Source organism: Mya arenaria, chromosome 5, assembly GCF_026914265.1.
Source record: "Mya arenaria isolate MELC-2E11 chromosome 5, ASM2691426v1".
Lineage (NCBI taxonomy): Eukaryota > Metazoa > Mollusca > Bivalvia > Myida > Myidae > Mya > Mya arenaria.
In genome coordinates this window covers 61,436,236-61,452,666 of record NC_069126.1, presented here as the reverse complement: position 1 = coordinate 61,452,666, position 16,431 = coordinate 61,436,236, and the positions used below count along the sequence as shown (strand labels likewise).

Below are 16,431 nucleotides of genomic sequence, written 5' to 3'. Positions count from 1 at the left end.
ATTCTGTGACATCATAAGCGATGTAGGCCGGCGTTCGCGGAGCACCAGTGACATTGACCAGTATTTGAAGAACAGTTCTGTAGCCCCAAAATTAGATCCAGCTTATAAAGAACCGCCATTTTTGGCATTACAAGAGTTGAATAAAGGTTTTATGCATCCATTGAATCATTCAGACAGTATTTCAGACTCAGAACTTGAATGTGAGAACAGTAGAGCTCGTTCACCAAAATCTGTCTCGAGCAGAAAGAATAGACAAAGACGAGCGTCGAATCCTAACGAACTCTCTTTAGCCCAAAAAGTACTCGTGTATAAACGAGTAATGGCATTTAAAGACGCTTGTCGCTTACCAGAATAAATGTAGATATTTGATGAAGACTTTAATATTAGCTTTTTTACGTCATAGTGTATTAGACAAAGTGATTATTTAGATTTTACAGATGTTTTGCCTTTTTTTGTATTCATAAGATTAGTATTTTCATTGTTTACAAATCGTGCCTTATATATATTGCTTTAATGTCAGCAACCGGACATTTGTCATACGGAACACTGCTTTTTATATTCTTATTACATTATCTATTTTATCTAGCTAATGCATACATTCTGACACTTTCAAAGTACTGGCTTAACTTTGAGTTCGAAATCCTCCAACCTTTTATAATATTTATCCATGGTTCGTTAACGTACATATTGAACAATTGTCCTTGAAACTCGCTAATTTACAATTTTCTTGACAACTTGGGTGGTATTCAATACAATCAAAGTCAATCTTATGTCCAAACATTAGTGACTTTATTTTTCGTCTATATCCGTTGATAGATCAGTATTCATTATATAATGCAATCCGATTAGCTACACCTTTCTCAGATCCAATTATGACCAATATTTAATACCACCCGGATCGTCAAACTTTTGCTCATGGTGCTCCGCATGCCAACTAGTCCCATTGATTATTATTTCTTTGAGCGATATGTACAGATTATTATCTTAAAAATGATTTTGATAAGCTTAGCTTGGTTTCTAAATAAATAAAAAAACACATGCGTTTTTTTATTATTAACATCAGTATTTGCATACTACGTCTTTTTGTGACTGATATTTTAGGTGAAGAAGCAAGAATCTAAGAAGAGCTTGTATTCCACATATTCACAAGAACCCGGACCTTCAAACCGGAAGTCAGCAACACCGCCGTTACCGCCCATTAAGACGGCCACTCCGCGACCCGATTCCAAAAACCAAACACCTCCAAGAAGCAGAGTAGATTCACGCCGTAGTAGATCGGAGTCCAGAAAGACCACACCGGTCCTCCCTCCTATTGATTCAAGAAGCGAATCCCGGAAGTACAGAGCTACGGCCCAGCCATCGCGCGCAAGCGTCCGAAGTGAAGAGGGCGTACAACCGCCCGAGGACAAGCGTCAGTTTGATCCAGACATTGGCGTAGGACAGGATGATTCAAACAATGAAGATCGAAGGCAAAGAGTTAATGAGCCTGAACAGAATAAAGAAAATGTTCAACCAAAAGAAGCCATTGAGAGGAAAGAAGTTCCACAAAGGGAAGAACCAACGAAGGCCAAATCTAAGACACCAGTACCTGAACAAAAGGACAAACCAAAGTCACCGGAACAACGAAAAGCGGACACACCAGTGCGAAAACAAGATACACCGGTGAGAAAATCACCGGAGCGTCGTAGAAGTCGGTCACCGGGAGTGACTCAGGTCGCTCCAGTAGTTGTTGCTGCAGCAGCATCATCACAAAGAGCGAGGTCAAGGACACGAAGTCGCTCTCGTTCAAGGTCACGCAGGAAGACACGATCACGAAGTCGTTCAAGGTCGAAATCTAGGTCTAGGTCGAGGTCACGTTCAAGGTCGAAGGCAAAGAAAAAAAGCACGAGGAACAGATCAAAATCACCAAAACGCTCGAAGCGCAAAAAGGATCGGAAACGTAGCCGATCGTCGTCATACTCCTCCTATAGTCGGTCGCCTAGGAGACGCAGACGCCACTCTGACTCCCCAAGGAGAAATAAAAGTCGCGACCGTGGGCGATCTCAATCCCGAAGGGGTAGCTTTGATTATGACTTTGAAAGAGCTAAATCGATTGTGAGAGGCCTTTCTAGGATGGACACCTTTATGCGCCCAAAGCCAAGGTCTCCATCAGTGGAGTATGCTATCGTCGGTGCAAACGGTGGATACTGGCCGCAGGCGTTTCCACCTACGCCGAAAAAGAAGAAGAAAATAATCATTGTCCAAAACGGTTTATTGCCACCCGTTGCAAACAAGCGCCGGAGTGGAAACAGTTCAGAATCAGACATAAGTATTGTTGTGCAAAGTCAGAGAGACAAGAAAAATAAGAAGAAACGCGGTAAAAAGGGCAAATCCAAGCGTTATACTGAATCTGATGAGAGCAGTGACTCAGATGAAGATAGCTCGGGAAAACGAAAAGGAAAGAAAGGGAAGAAACACAAAAATAAAAAGCAAGATTCAGACGAAAGTGATGAATCTGACAGCGAAAACGATGAAGAATTAAACAAGAAACCTTCTAAGGATAAGAAGAGAAAAAAGAATATCAGATTTGATTTGACAGGTGAAAAGACGAAACAGAAGACAAATAAAACTCCCAGGGGCAAGCCGAAACCAGAAAAAGAAAAAGACGACGACGAAGAAGAAGAAAAAGATGTCGATGATCTACATATTGATCTTGATCTTTCTGACGACAACCAAGATGCTTTTGAACCAGAAATACCAAGCGTTGCACCAACAGTCGCTAAAACTCCAAAACCGGTACAGTCAAATGCCAGAAGCGACGTGCAAGCGCGGGCACCTTCAAATAACAAACCGGCGAATAACAAAAATGCTCCGGCACCTAATAATAATAAACAGAAGCCGAATAACAACAACGACGAGGAAGAAATGAAAAAGGCGCTCGAACAGCTGGAGAAAAGAGCAGATTTTGAACTGGAGCAACTGAAAGGAGGTAATCAAAGGAAACTACCACCTGATGTAAACTTGAACATGAAGAAGAAGATATTCAGTAAGGACTTTCAGAACAACATTAATAACTTCTTGGAGTCATAAGATTGTTGCTGGATTTCATTCCGGACGTTTGGTTGGAATGTCATATGAGTGGTGGCTTCGATTGTAAAACATGGATGCAATAATAAACTTTTTTTATTTCATTATTATTTTTGTATATAATTTTCAATGGCATACATCGATATATGCTCTTTGTAGAAAACAATAACCACGCTCCAAACGGATTTTCGTGCGTTTTAATGAGCACCAACTTCTCTAGTAATAATGTAATACCATTGATTTTGTTTATCCCCGTTGTTGTTGGTTTGGTGCAGTTGTTGTTTTGTTGTCTATAAAATTCTAGTAGGCGTTTTGTAATTTGTTTTCCACACTCACGGACGTGAATGACACCCTGGAGCATTATACAGATGATTAAATCATTGATAATTTCACTCAGTGGAATGAGTTTTCTAAATTAGGAATACTTTTTTAGTTTATTGACGTTGTGTGTGAAACACAAGGACTACTATTTTGAACGCAGTTTCTGCCCCGGCTACGTGCTTACAAGTGTGTTTTTGTCATCATCTTGTCGAGGTAAACAATGATGTGGCTAGCGTAGGTAGAAAAGGTACAGTATATGACGATGTTAATGGGTAGTACGTTACTTAGTAATAAGCCGTTTCACGTGGGCGTTGACGGTGTGGCATTTATCGATACTAGGCCTAAAAAATAAATTGTTTGGTTAGGGTTACATCCTCTTCAAAAATAGGTAGGGTTGGTAGGCCCAAATATATATATATATATATATTTTTTTAGTTTTTCATTTATTTTTCAAACTGACTATAAAAACGGTAGGGTCAGCGCCTATTCCGTAGGTAGGGTCGGGTAACCCGACCCAAAAGTATTTTTTTTTATGCCTTACCGAGAAGGCCATACCAAATTGAGCATAGCGCTATCTTGCTGGTTTTGAGGCTTCGAAAGCAAAAAATGGAACTCGTTTTCTAGAATAAAAATTTAGAAAACAACAATAATGAAACATGTTTAGAAGATTATCGTGAGCCCAATAAAACATGATTAGTTAGGCAAATCATTGAACTTGCAACTATATAAAACATTTTTTTTAAATGCCGGGTAGCTTTTATAATGCCCACAATGCCTAACGTTAAACATAGCACCAGTTTGGTATGACCTTAACAGACACGATAAAACTGAGACTGCTATTTCCATGAATGTGTTTCTTGCTTCCAACGATATCTGTACCATACTGTGTTATATTTGATTTTAGACACGTGTTAAAACACAAACTAAATCTCAATATGAACTACTCGTATTCAAGTTTAGATGTTACATCAATCGTGTATTAGTACAATAACGAATGCAGGTCTTATATGTTATCATGTATTTACTTATTGTAAATATAAAAAACACACACATACATTTAAGATAATTTACGACAAATAAGAATTCGGATTTCTTACTCAATATTTTCAATACAAATTTCTATCTTCATCCACTTTATTTCAATAACAACTATCACATGTATGCCATTCTTTGAACTTGACAACAACAACATAGGACATTGTCTTAACGCTCTAATTGGCGCCATTCCAGCGATCACGTACGATTACCAACGTTTCCTCAAACGTCATAGGACGCTGACCAGGGCGTTATAGTGTGTCGGCCCCATAAGAAAATTTCTTAAAATTAAACCGGCTTAGTAAAAAGACAAAACTCTCTATTAGTTCTGATTTTATTTAGAATTACTGGCTCTTCATTTTTAAATAAATAACATTCGTATTTACAAAAACTACAGCGGAATGTATCTAACAATTCTGATTAACTCTAAACAATTGCTTTAATCATTCTCAGTTTAGAGAACGATGATTAACAAAGTCAACTAAGCAGAGAGAACACATCAATTTCCCTTGAAATAAAATATTATATTTACATTATACCCGTATCTCCTAAAATAACGCAATCGGCATTCAATCATCTCTTCGATTTTGCTACAATGTTTAACCGGCAAAACCACTTCAACAGTTAGAAAATCAATCGTATTTAATAAGAGTGTTTCCCAACACGTGACTTATTACAGTGGGAATAAAAGTGAGAAGTGTAGCTTTTGAAACATTTTTTTTAGGATTTACAGTTTTCGGTCATGAGTATAAACACAAACTGTGAGTTAAAGTATATCAACTTCGTGGTCTTCGCTTTAAAGTCAGCCTTAGGAACCGGCGAACTAAAATGTTTACATTCGTTAGGCGAGTATAAATAAATTGCTAGATTTTCATCCCCGCCAGCCCCCTCTTTTTTCCGCCGCCCCTAAAATTCTATTGACTAAAAAACTGTTGAACTAGGGTGTGTATCTGGTTATCGGTCCGGTACTGTTCGAGAACGGCGTCTATTCATATCAAAGGTGTCGATGAATAACATTCATATGTTAAAATAGAAGCATTGTAGCGACCGTGTTCGTGTGTTGTGTAACACACATGAATATGGTCCCTTATGCAACTAAAACAGAGCATGAACACATATTCAATGGTGATACAGTCATCTTAGAAAAATAACAAAAAATGAAATAAAATGCCCCCCCCCCCCCCCCCCCATAAAAATGGATGAAAATCTAGCAAATTTATATTGGCCTTAAAGCTGCACTCTCACAGATTTTCCATTTTTACAACTTTTTTATTTTGGAATAAGCAAATTATTGTGTAGATATATTCAAACCAATGATATAAAATTGTTGACAAAAAATCAGATCGTAGATTTTCATATTTCCGTTCGAAAATTAATGTTTTATGGCTTAAACCGTCTAACGGTTTAAGAAAAATGCATAAAACATCAATTTTTGAACTTAAATATAAAAATCTGCGATCTATTTTTTTGTCAGCAGTCTTATATAACTGATTTCCATGGATTTTCGCAGAAATTGGCTTGTTCCAAGACAAAAAATAAACAAAAGTTGTCAAAACGTTCAATCTGTGAGAGTGCAGCTTTAACTTCACTAACATGGTTTGTTGCGTGTATCCAATTTTACTCGATGGTTCATGAACTTACAAGATTATGATGTATTGACAATGTTCTCACTAAAAGTACCACTGCAATTGTTTAAAGAGTATTGTTTTCCTCTTTCATTACAAATGGATTGGTAGTTTCCGTTTTCGTCCTGAAGCTTACACCGTTGTCCGGCTATAGACATCGATATTCGGAGCGATATAAGGTTCTTGGTGTCAGCACATACTGCATTCTGAAATGTAGAAGAACATAAGAATACAGGAAGCTGAAAACAGTTCTGATCAATCTTTATATTCGATAATTGACCAACTAAAACGTCTCTTTGTCACGCGTAATTAGGCCTAAAAAAAATATATGTCTGTTTCGGGTAACCCGACCCTACCTATAAAAATGCGCCGACCTATTTGTTTCCGTTTCTGAGCAAAAAAAATATTTGTTAGCCAATAGAGAGTTACGAAGGGCGGATAAATGCGAATTGGACGATCAGAATTATTGTTTATATGATAAAAAAGTCAGGCAATGACAGTAATGTAGGAAAGACTGCCATGTGCAAGGAAACACTCTGAACTTACGACAGATTTTGAAAAAAAAAGAAAAAAAAATCCCTACCTACCCTACCTAAAAAATTTGGGAAGGTTACCCTTAACAAACAATTTTTTTGGCCTTAATAAAGTGACCATTTGTCTTATGTTTCAAAGATGTTTTAGTATAAAAATAGCGAACTCAAACGTACCTTGTTTCGACACAGGTAGCCCATGGCCACAGTTTACAGGAAGTGACGACATCAAACCGCTCCAACTTGGGGTAGGTGTCCACGTACGGGATGAGGTAGGATTGGTAGTGGCATTTCCTGGAATGGCAGAAACGGAAGCGTGACACAAAATGATAACCGTTAAGCTATTCTATACCGTCATTTTCTGAAACTTTCAGGATCAAAATCATCAATTTAACGCCATCATGGTCATCGAGTTATCAATACTTTAATCATCATCATAATTAAAGTTGTGTCGTCTTCGTCGCCATCATCATCATCATCATCATCATCATCATCATCATCATCATCATCATCATCATCATCATCATCATCATCATCATCATCACCACCACAACCACCACCATCATCATCATCATCATCATCATCATCATCATCATCATCATCATCATCTTCATCATCATCATCAACAACATCATCATCTTCAATCTTCAATCTTCAATCTTCATCATCTTAACTCAAAACAGCTTAGTATTTTATTTTATTGGTAGTGAATGATCATGCTTAAAAATCTAAAAGGCAATAATAATATAGGTATAGTGTCTTAAAGCATACAATGTTACACTATATCACTTAAAATGTTATTATAGCTTTATACTTACTATTAAAAAATGTATGTATTATATATTACACAAAATGATAATGACCTTGTAAAGTACAGAAAAAAGCTATTCATTAAAATGTTTAACACCTGAAAATGTACTTTTTTCTCAGATTTCAGTAGTAAATCTAGTAAATCTAGTTCATATGACTTCGTTCTTTAAAAGAACCGTCTTTTATTATATTTTTAATTGTTGCTTTTATTGAGCTAAACAGTTTGAAAGTCTTCAGTATCCATGTTCATCATCAATTTTACCATCATGGCTTAAAGTTTGAAATGAAATTGATCCCAGCATCAGAGAGAACTGAGCGATCTGTTTAAAGTGCATTTGTATCGCTTGAATTCGAAACAAATGTAGCAATACTTCAGGATCCGTCTTGTGTTGATTTTTCCACTGTCTTCGATTTATTTAAGAACAATATATCCCTTAAGTTTGAAAAAACGCGGCACTGTGGACATGTTTATTTTTTGTTTTGTTTGTTTATCTGATTATTTTACAAATCTAAATTCAATCTCATTGATTTTTACTTTGAACTTCTTTGACAAATATTCTATTTTCTGTACCCATTCGAATCTATTACATTTATTATAAGCATTGCTTTTCCAGGGTTGCCCTATGCTAATGTTGTAAAAAGCTTATGGCCCGACCCATTTGTAAACTTGTATCTTACATGTGTGATATGTACTTGTAACTGTATAACTATACAATATAATATGGTTTTATATAAAAAATCTCACCTCTTCTCGCATCGTTCGCCATGGAAGGCGGGAGTACATTTGCACTTATTTTTCCGGCACCGTCCGCCATTTTGACACACGTGACGACATTTGGACGATCTGATTGGTTTATGGCACCAGCGACCTCTGAACCCTTCTTGGCACGTGCAACGGTTCCCACCGGCACAAACCCCTCCGTTCTTACAGGATTTTCTGCACACAGCTACAAGATAAAGAAAAATAATTCGTATATGGTATTTTCAAATATAATTTTCTGAGAAAAAACAATGAGTTGTACTCAATATCCTTTTTCGCTGTAGGTTTTTTTCATTTGGAATCGTGAAAAAGGGTTTTAATTGTCATTTTCTATGAGATTATGCACGTTTAAATATATGTAAAAATATGTACAATTTTGAATATCTGTCTAATGGATAAATAAGTTAAAAATGAGATTGAGATCTGACGTATTTATATGACATTGGGGGCTTCTGTCTACTGTTGTTTGATTAGGTTTATGCTTGAAGTTTACATAAAATATACTAGGAAAGGGTTGTGAGATACTGTGAAATCATTAATGTTCGTGGGCATGAAATTTCGTGGTTTGCATAATATCCACGCGCTGGCCCGTGATTTCCGTCTTCTACGTCACTGGGTTTATGACACTCGCTAATGTGGTACGACATGCCAATTAGTGCATATACCCATGTCACTTATCGATTTAATTGGGAATAAAGGTAATAAAAGAAGATGTACCCTGATCATAAATACAGATAGGGGAAGCAATTGAATGCCAATTAAGAATTTTGCAAACTGTGAAAACACCGAAAAGGTGCGTATATTGTCACGTTCGGTGCTTAGTTACCTTCAATATACTAGTAATCGATTAATTATTTTATTAAATAAAAAAATCGAGTATGGACACTCATCACGCACATCTTGTAAACTTGGAGATTTTCATTAACAGCACACGTTTAAACACGTGCTTATAACTGTCATTTGCTGCATAAAACACATTTAATTGATTTGGTTGATTATTTGTTAATGGCAGTTATAATATATTAACAGAATAATGATCGTAAGATATACAGTGAGACAGGTTTTAACACTGTATACTGCGACCTCTGTAAAGAATATACTAGAGTATGTACGTAACAAGGCAATTGAAAAAGTGAATAAAGGGTTTATATTTCGTGGGATCTTGAATTCGTGGTTCACCCAACCCACGAAAACCACGAACATTAATGCCCCACGAACATTAATGATTTCACAGTACATATAAATGCATAAACATTGTTATCCATGTATCTTCCTTAAGAAAAATATATAGGAAGCGGATGGTAACGATTTTAATCAAGTAATGTCGCATAAATATGAATAAAATGTTAAAGTTTAACCATGCAGAATGTTCACATAAAACCTACCTGTTTCGCAGAACAGACCACTGAATCCCCGCTTGCATTGACACACATCGGGATACAGACAACGTCCTTTGTTCTGGCAAGCCGGGTCGCAAACTGCTTTCTGGCACCGGGAACCAACAAAACCGCTTGCGCATGCGCATTTGTTCGGAGCAACACAGCGGCCGCCATTGTAGCAACCACGACGACAAATTGCTGTAAAAAGAATAAATGCGAGTTATCAACAAGGGTTTTGCTAAAAGCATATTACTTTAAACATCCTTCAGAAAATAACCTTTGCAGATGGATGTCATGACAGACATCTTTAAAAACAACAACTAGGAATTAGAGAATAACATTTCCAGGAATCTTTCTAAAAGCACCGTCAGACGATTTTTTTGTAATGAACGAAATGTACAACGATGACCCATTTTGTTTCATTATTTAAGAGAGACATTTGCACATTTTTTCTAACTGTTATGGGAGACCACATACAAGCTGAAATTCAGAGGCACGTATTTCCTTTTCACTGAAATAATGTATATTATACATTTGAAAATGGCTGTGGGATGAAATAATGCGGTTTATGTATGAACATGTCATACAATATTTAAATAAATGCTATCAAAGATCTTTAGAACCCTCTTACATAATCCCACGAAATATCTGGAAATAAAATCACGTATTTTTTGTTAAAGGAACGATGGTTATACCATACGATTAAAAGCGTTTCGGGGAGCCAATTTTGCGGTTAATGTATTTTGGTTCCAGACGACCTTTAAATAAATTCCATCAAAATGTTTTAGAATTGTCTTGTGTTCACCTTTTTAAGTCACGAAATATCTGCAAATGTAAACACATGTTTCTTTGTCACAGTAGCTATAAGTTTAAGCAGTATCATTTGTTTTGCAAATAGAAGCACGTATTTATGAACGTGTCATACAATATTTAATTTATGCCATCAAATAATTTTGGAACCCTCCTACATAATCCCTCGAAATGTCTGCAAATAAAAGCACGAATTTCTTTGTCGAAGGAACGATGGTGATACCGTACAATTAAAAGGGTTTAGAAAAACCAAACATGTGGTTTATGTATTTAGGTGCCAGACGACATTAAATAATATCACAATGCTTTAGAATCGTCTTGTATTTACATTTTTAAGTCACGAAATATCTGCAAATATAAACCTATGTTTCTTTGTGACTGTAGATATAAGTTTAAGTTGAAGAAGTATCATGATAGACGAGCATGTTTTTGCAAATAGAATTACGTACGTATTGAGCAGTCTTGGCCCACGTATCCACGTGGACATTGGCACGTGTTATGGCCCACACACTTGCCGCCGTTCATACAGGGTAGGAGGCAGATGGCTGAAAACGAAAAAAAATGATCTAAAAAGAGTTACATTGACATAACAACGTGGACATTGACATTATCACGTGGACGTTGCCATAACCACGTGGACACTAGCGCGTGTTATGGCCCACACACTTGCCGCCGATCATACAGGGTAGAATGCAGTTGACTGAAACCGAAGATCAACTGATTTAAAAAGAGTTACATTGACATTACCACGTGGACACTAACATAACCACGTAGACATTGACATAACCACATGGACAATGGCATAACCATGTGGACATTGACATAACCACGTGGACATTGACATAACCACATAGACAATGGCATAACCATGTGGACATTGACATAACCACGTGGACAGTGACATAACCACATGGACAATGGTATAACCATGTGGACATTGACATAACCACGTGGACATTGACATAACCACATGGACAATGGCATAACCACGTGGCATTGACATAACCACATGGGTAATGGCATAACCATGTGGACATTGACATAACCACGTAGACATTGACATAACCACATGGACAATGGCATAACCATGTGGACATTGACATAACCAAATGGACAATGGCATAACCATGTGGACATAGACATAACCACGTGGACATTGACACGTGTTGAGATCCACAGAGTATGTCTGAAAACTAAATATTTAAACAACAAGCGAACAAGCGTGAACAGCGTCACGTGGTAAGACCTACAAACTGCACCTCGTTCAAACCGGATAAAGTACATCTTAGTGAAAAATCAATATCGAGTGTTTGGAGTCTTGATTGGACACTCAATTCGCAAGTTGAATTTGGCTGATACATTCAACTCTACGACCACATGCTGGCTCAAATTCAAGCTGTCGAGATGGGTTGTCCGATTAGCGCAGTGGTTAGCGCACTCGCTTCTCACCTAGGCGACCTGGGTTTGATACCTGGCCTGGAAGCATGTGAATTTGGTTAATGGTTACCAAGCCGGACAAATGGGTTTCCCTCGGGTACTCCGGTTTACCCCACATCAAAAGACCACACTCTCGCATATGAACGTGCCAACGAGAATGAATAATTTAATGTTGTTTTGACTTGTTTCACAGTCGTTCTAAAATAGTTTTAGCTAAACTAAGTCAAGCAATTGTTCAGAATTGCTAAACATTATTAATAATTGCGCGAGAGCTTACTTACGATCACAGTTTGGTGGCATGTAACCGTATGGACAGGAACAGAAACCGGGCCTCAGACAGTGACCCCTGGGACCGCATGGTGGATCACACACAGCTGGATGGGGAAACATGGTTTGGAATATATGCAAAATAATGAGAACCGTCATATTGTCGAAACGAAAGTGAACGTTTTACAACGATATGTTCTGAACAATACAATGGGCCAAACTTTCCATAGTTTTCTTCGGTAATATTTCGCCATATGTAATACACAGACCTATAAGTGGTATGACTTTCTGGTACGAGTTTATTGTAATAAAATGGCAAGAGGCGGACAAATCTATTTCAATTTTAATTATATCTTTGAGTTGATTTGACATTCTTAAAACAATTTGATTTGAAAGTCAGCCACTTCATTGTACAATTATATTACCTTGAACAAAAGCAATTCATGATGATGTAACCTTATGTATAATGTATTGGTGGTGTTCGAACTAACCTGTTTCGCACTGATTCCCCGTAAATCCAGGCGGACACTGACAGAGACCTGGACCAACACACCAGCCGCCGTTTTCGCACTGAACACCACACATGTCTGGTAAAAAGTTTTTTGTTTGATTTTCTAAGCCCTATTGATCGATTACTGAACATCTTCAAATACAATATTTCTCCTTTTATAAAGAGAAGAGATACTGATGACAAAAGTGAGTTCTTTGAAAAACAGGTTCACAATGCAATATTGTGATGGAAACGGATTACGTAAAAATGGTCTTCATTTGGCCATGCAGAATTGAGTACGGCTGTTGCATATACCTCAAAGAAGTATAATTTAGGAGTATCTTTCCCTATCTGGTAGGAATATTATGAAATTGGAACCTGAGGCTTAACATCTATTTGGTATGGCCCTATCTTAAATAAATTAGTAGGCTGACTGATGATACATTTAACGTACACAAATTACCACTTGAGTAATTGTTTCAGTTTAAAGATATATGCATGAGCGTTACCATGTTCACAAGCACTGCCGGTGAATCCGCTTGGACAGAAGCAACTTCCGGAGTGGAGACAGCGCCCACCGTTCTGGCATTGTGGCCGGCATTCCACTGGGGTAGGAAATGGAGCTCAATAAATGCAAATACTTGAAGCTCAGTACTACTAAGCTATTTTAAATTGTTGTAGGTGTTGTTTTCCAAGAGCTCAGTCATGGCTGGGACCAATAATCTTACTCCAAGGTCATGGACATCAGTGTGTGTATACCACGTGATAAATTGGGTCATAAATGCATCGGAAGGCAATACTATGCTTCGAATGAAGACTTTAAACAAAGATAACTTCACTATTTCATAACCAATTAAATAAAACATAATGCAGCCAACGCCGCTTACGGAGCCCCTTCGGTCTTTTACTAGAGTTTGATTGAGAGTTAAGTTTTTTAAAACACTTCGACAAACTTTTTCTCAATACGGCCGTCTGATGTAGCACTGTCAAAACATGATTTTGGAAACAGGTTTGTCGAAGTGTTTGATGAAACTAATCACCCAATCAAACTCCGGTAATCAAACGAAGGCGGGGCTCCTTAAGCGGCATAGACTGCCATTCGTTTCATTTAAATTGTGTAGTAAAAGAAGAGTTATCTTTGTTTTAAGTCTTCATTTTAAGCAAAATGTTGCCTTCCGACGAATCATATATGATGCCATTTAGTATGTGGTATACACACACTGGACATGATAATTACGTTTTTCCGAGCTGTTGGAATGAATGATTCTACTTAAAATGAATATTGCTTGAAAATGATGTCAACCGACCATTTCAAGCCGTTCATAGACGGGTGAGAATGAAACAACGATGACGATATGAATCACAGATACTACTTCACTGACTTTGTCATTTATAACCGGCATTAATAAAATAAAAGTCATTTATAATTGCTCGTTTTCATATGTTTGACTATAATTCAAACAAACATTTACTTTTTCAAATAAAACGTCTAATTTCTGTTCACACATAGATAAAATACAGTACAGTAATATACCTGCACACGGTCGCAAGAAACACCATCGTCCCTGCTCGCTGTCCCTGCCCGCCAGTGCGCATGCGCTGAGCACGTTGTCGCCACAATAGAGGGAGCGGACCTGGACGCCCCTTCCGCACGTGCGACTGCACTCGGACCACTCTGTCCACTGGCCCTGTGGGGACGGAGCTAGGGTAGTAGAGGCTGTAAAGTGTAAAGCAGTACTCTGTTGATGTATGGAGGGATGTTTATGTTATACCATATCACTATACATGGGAGTCGGCCTTAGGAAGTGTAATAGTCTTGTTAAGTTGTGGAACATACATTAACTAACCTTGGCTATTTCATTTAACATGCGCCCGTGTGAAGCCCTGACACGCGGTACCCCTGTTAACATCCATCTCGACGACATAATGTTTCTTTAGCAGTGTGGATGGGGATCGAACCCGCTATCCCTATGTTGACAGTCAAGTGTCTAAACACTAGACCACGGACCAGTCACCGGCGGTATGGACGGTGCAATACGTTCAATATATGAACTTTGAGTAGGTCTTACAATGTTTAAACATTTTTTAAGCCGAACATCATTGTAAAAATCAACCAAAGTCTGATGTTTGAGACACCGCGGATGTAGTAGATACGTTACAAAAGGGTCGGCACGAAATAGAGATCAAACAATGTTATGAGAGAATGACTGGATAAAGGGATGTCAAGAACACTGCGCAGGTTATGCGCACGCACATAATCTGTCTTGCACAAAAAAACTCTACAAAATGCAAGTTAATAGCATTTACATTTAAAAACAACATTTAATTAAAGCGGAATTAATTATCACATTTAAAGTTTAAAAAAAATACAAACTGCTTATAGTTGGTTAAGCCTTGTACATGAGTTTTCCGGACAATGCTCATACTTCACTTACAGTTTGCTATACCGTGAGGCTGTTTGGTTTCTTGAACTGTTTTGTCGTCTGTATTTTCCGTTCTGGGACCTCTGAAGTCATCAATCTCATTGTTTTCTTCATCCTTTATGGCACGATCCTGGAAAGAAAATTCCATCAAAACATACTTAATATAACCGCTTTTTTGCAATAAATATTTTCCTGAATTCACAAAACTAGGTGTTCCCATGCCCGTACAAATAAAATTTATACTAGTAAAAAGGCTATCGAAAATGAAATGGGACGGATCAATGATTCTATTTTTTCAGCAGTACTTAACGTTTGTCTATTAAAAGGAAAACTATGTTGTTTGTAAGACCTAAATATTCATAATTCCGGGACTCAACCATTAAGCTCGGAGGACGAATTGGTCAGGTTGGCTGTTATTATCTATGACCAATCGAACGGATACTGAACACATGCGCCTGGAACCATTTGTGTGCTCAAATCTATTTTAGTGGTCAATATTATATTCTGCCATATGAGTTGGTAGTATATTTTCAAGTTTTCAAATACTTTGATATAAGTAAATCAGCAGCCGTTATTGAGTTTAATAAGATGATGCGGTATTTATAAAAAGTGGCTGGTCCATTTAGGTAGTTTACACAATATAATGTAGACCACCTTTTTAAAGTTTGTTAGTATCAAGTTACACAAATTAAATGGTTATGCAACTGTGTCGCTTGAAATCTTTACTATCGTAAGTTTATACCAACAATCTTGAACAATTACTTCAAGGGTATAAAAGAAATATGATTTTCATTTAAAAGGGTAGCAACACTTACATTCACAGTGAACGAAAGGTTACAAGAGTTACACGGCTTGACTTACCGAATCGTCGTATTGCTCGGAGCACTGTTGCTCCGCCGCCCGCGGATCTTCAATAAGGGCCAGCTGTTCTATAGACCCTTCGAATTGACCCTCGGCCTCCTCAGAATATGGCCCTATAGACATCATAAGCCCGCGGAACCATACACTCGGATCTATATTTTTTATTTGTTTGGTGTATATTTTATCACAGTCGTAATGGACCTGAATACGTTCGGGCGTAAAACCTATTGCGAACTGTTGCAAGTCTTCTGAAATGCTTGTAAACGCAAGTGAAAGAACATTGTAAGATTGAGAGGTAGATGTGTTTAGCACAGTAATGCTGATAACTGATTCTGTATCATTTTGAGTAAACTTTAGTCCAAATATTTGGACACCCTGGGAATCACTGAGCGTCAACAGGTATCCACTGAAGTTTTGACCAACTCTGATGGAAGCTAGCAATGAAAATTCTTGAGGTAGGTTGTTAGGGAAGATATCCGAGAAGGGGGTGTAAAGCCTCGCCCTGCGGGTAACGTTGAAGGCCCCTGGACGCTGGTGCACGTGGTAAACCCCCAGGGGCAGCTTGTATACGCCTAGGTGGGACAGGAGGTCATGAAGAACTGCAATGTACGTGGAAA

General features: G+C 37.7%; 2 protein-coding genes across 6 annotated transcripts in view; one reads left to right on the top strand and one right to left on the bottom strand.

Annotated features, from left to right (window-relative positions):
• The window catches only part of LOC128236153 (serine/arginine repetitive matrix protein 1-like), a 28,590-nt gene extending 25,214 nt beyond the window's left edge, over positions 1-3,376 (top strand). For all 3 annotated transcript variants that reach the window (XM_052951027.1, XM_052951028.1, XM_052951029.1), the window contains one exon: positions 1,102-3,376. In XM_052951027.1, coding sequence (XP_052806987.1) covers positions 1,102-3,069 — 1,968 coding nt within the window. In that variant the 3' untranslated portion in view covers positions 3,070-3,376. The remainder of the gene's footprint in view (positions 1-1,101) is intronic.
• A 2,252-nt stretch (positions 3,377-5,628) lies between these two features.
• The window catches only part of LOC128236152 (uncharacterized), a 57,116-nt gene continuing 46,313 nt past the window's right edge, over positions 5,629-16,431 (bottom strand). For all 3 annotated transcript variants that reach the window (XM_052951024.1, XM_052951026.1, XM_052951023.1), the window contains exons 4-14: positions 15,815-16,413; positions 14,966-15,083; positions 14,065-14,247; positions 13,040-13,135; positions 12,532-12,627; positions 12,055-12,147; positions 10,786-10,881; positions 9,533-9,724; positions 8,133-8,334; positions 6,755-6,871; positions 5,629-6,253 (exon numbers count right to left, since the gene is read on the bottom strand). In XM_052951024.1, coding sequence (XP_052806984.1) covers positions 6,196-6,253; positions 6,755-6,871; positions 8,133-8,334; positions 9,533-9,724; positions 10,786-10,881; positions 12,055-12,147; positions 12,532-12,627; positions 13,040-13,135; positions 14,065-14,247; positions 14,966-15,083; positions 15,815-16,413 — 1,850 coding nt within the window. In that variant the 3' untranslated portion in view covers positions 5,629-6,195. The remainder of the gene's footprint in view (positions 6,254-6,754; positions 6,872-8,132; positions 8,335-9,532; positions 9,725-10,785; positions 10,882-12,054; positions 12,148-12,531; positions 12,628-13,039; positions 13,136-14,064; positions 14,248-14,965; positions 15,084-15,814; positions 16,414-16,431) is intronic.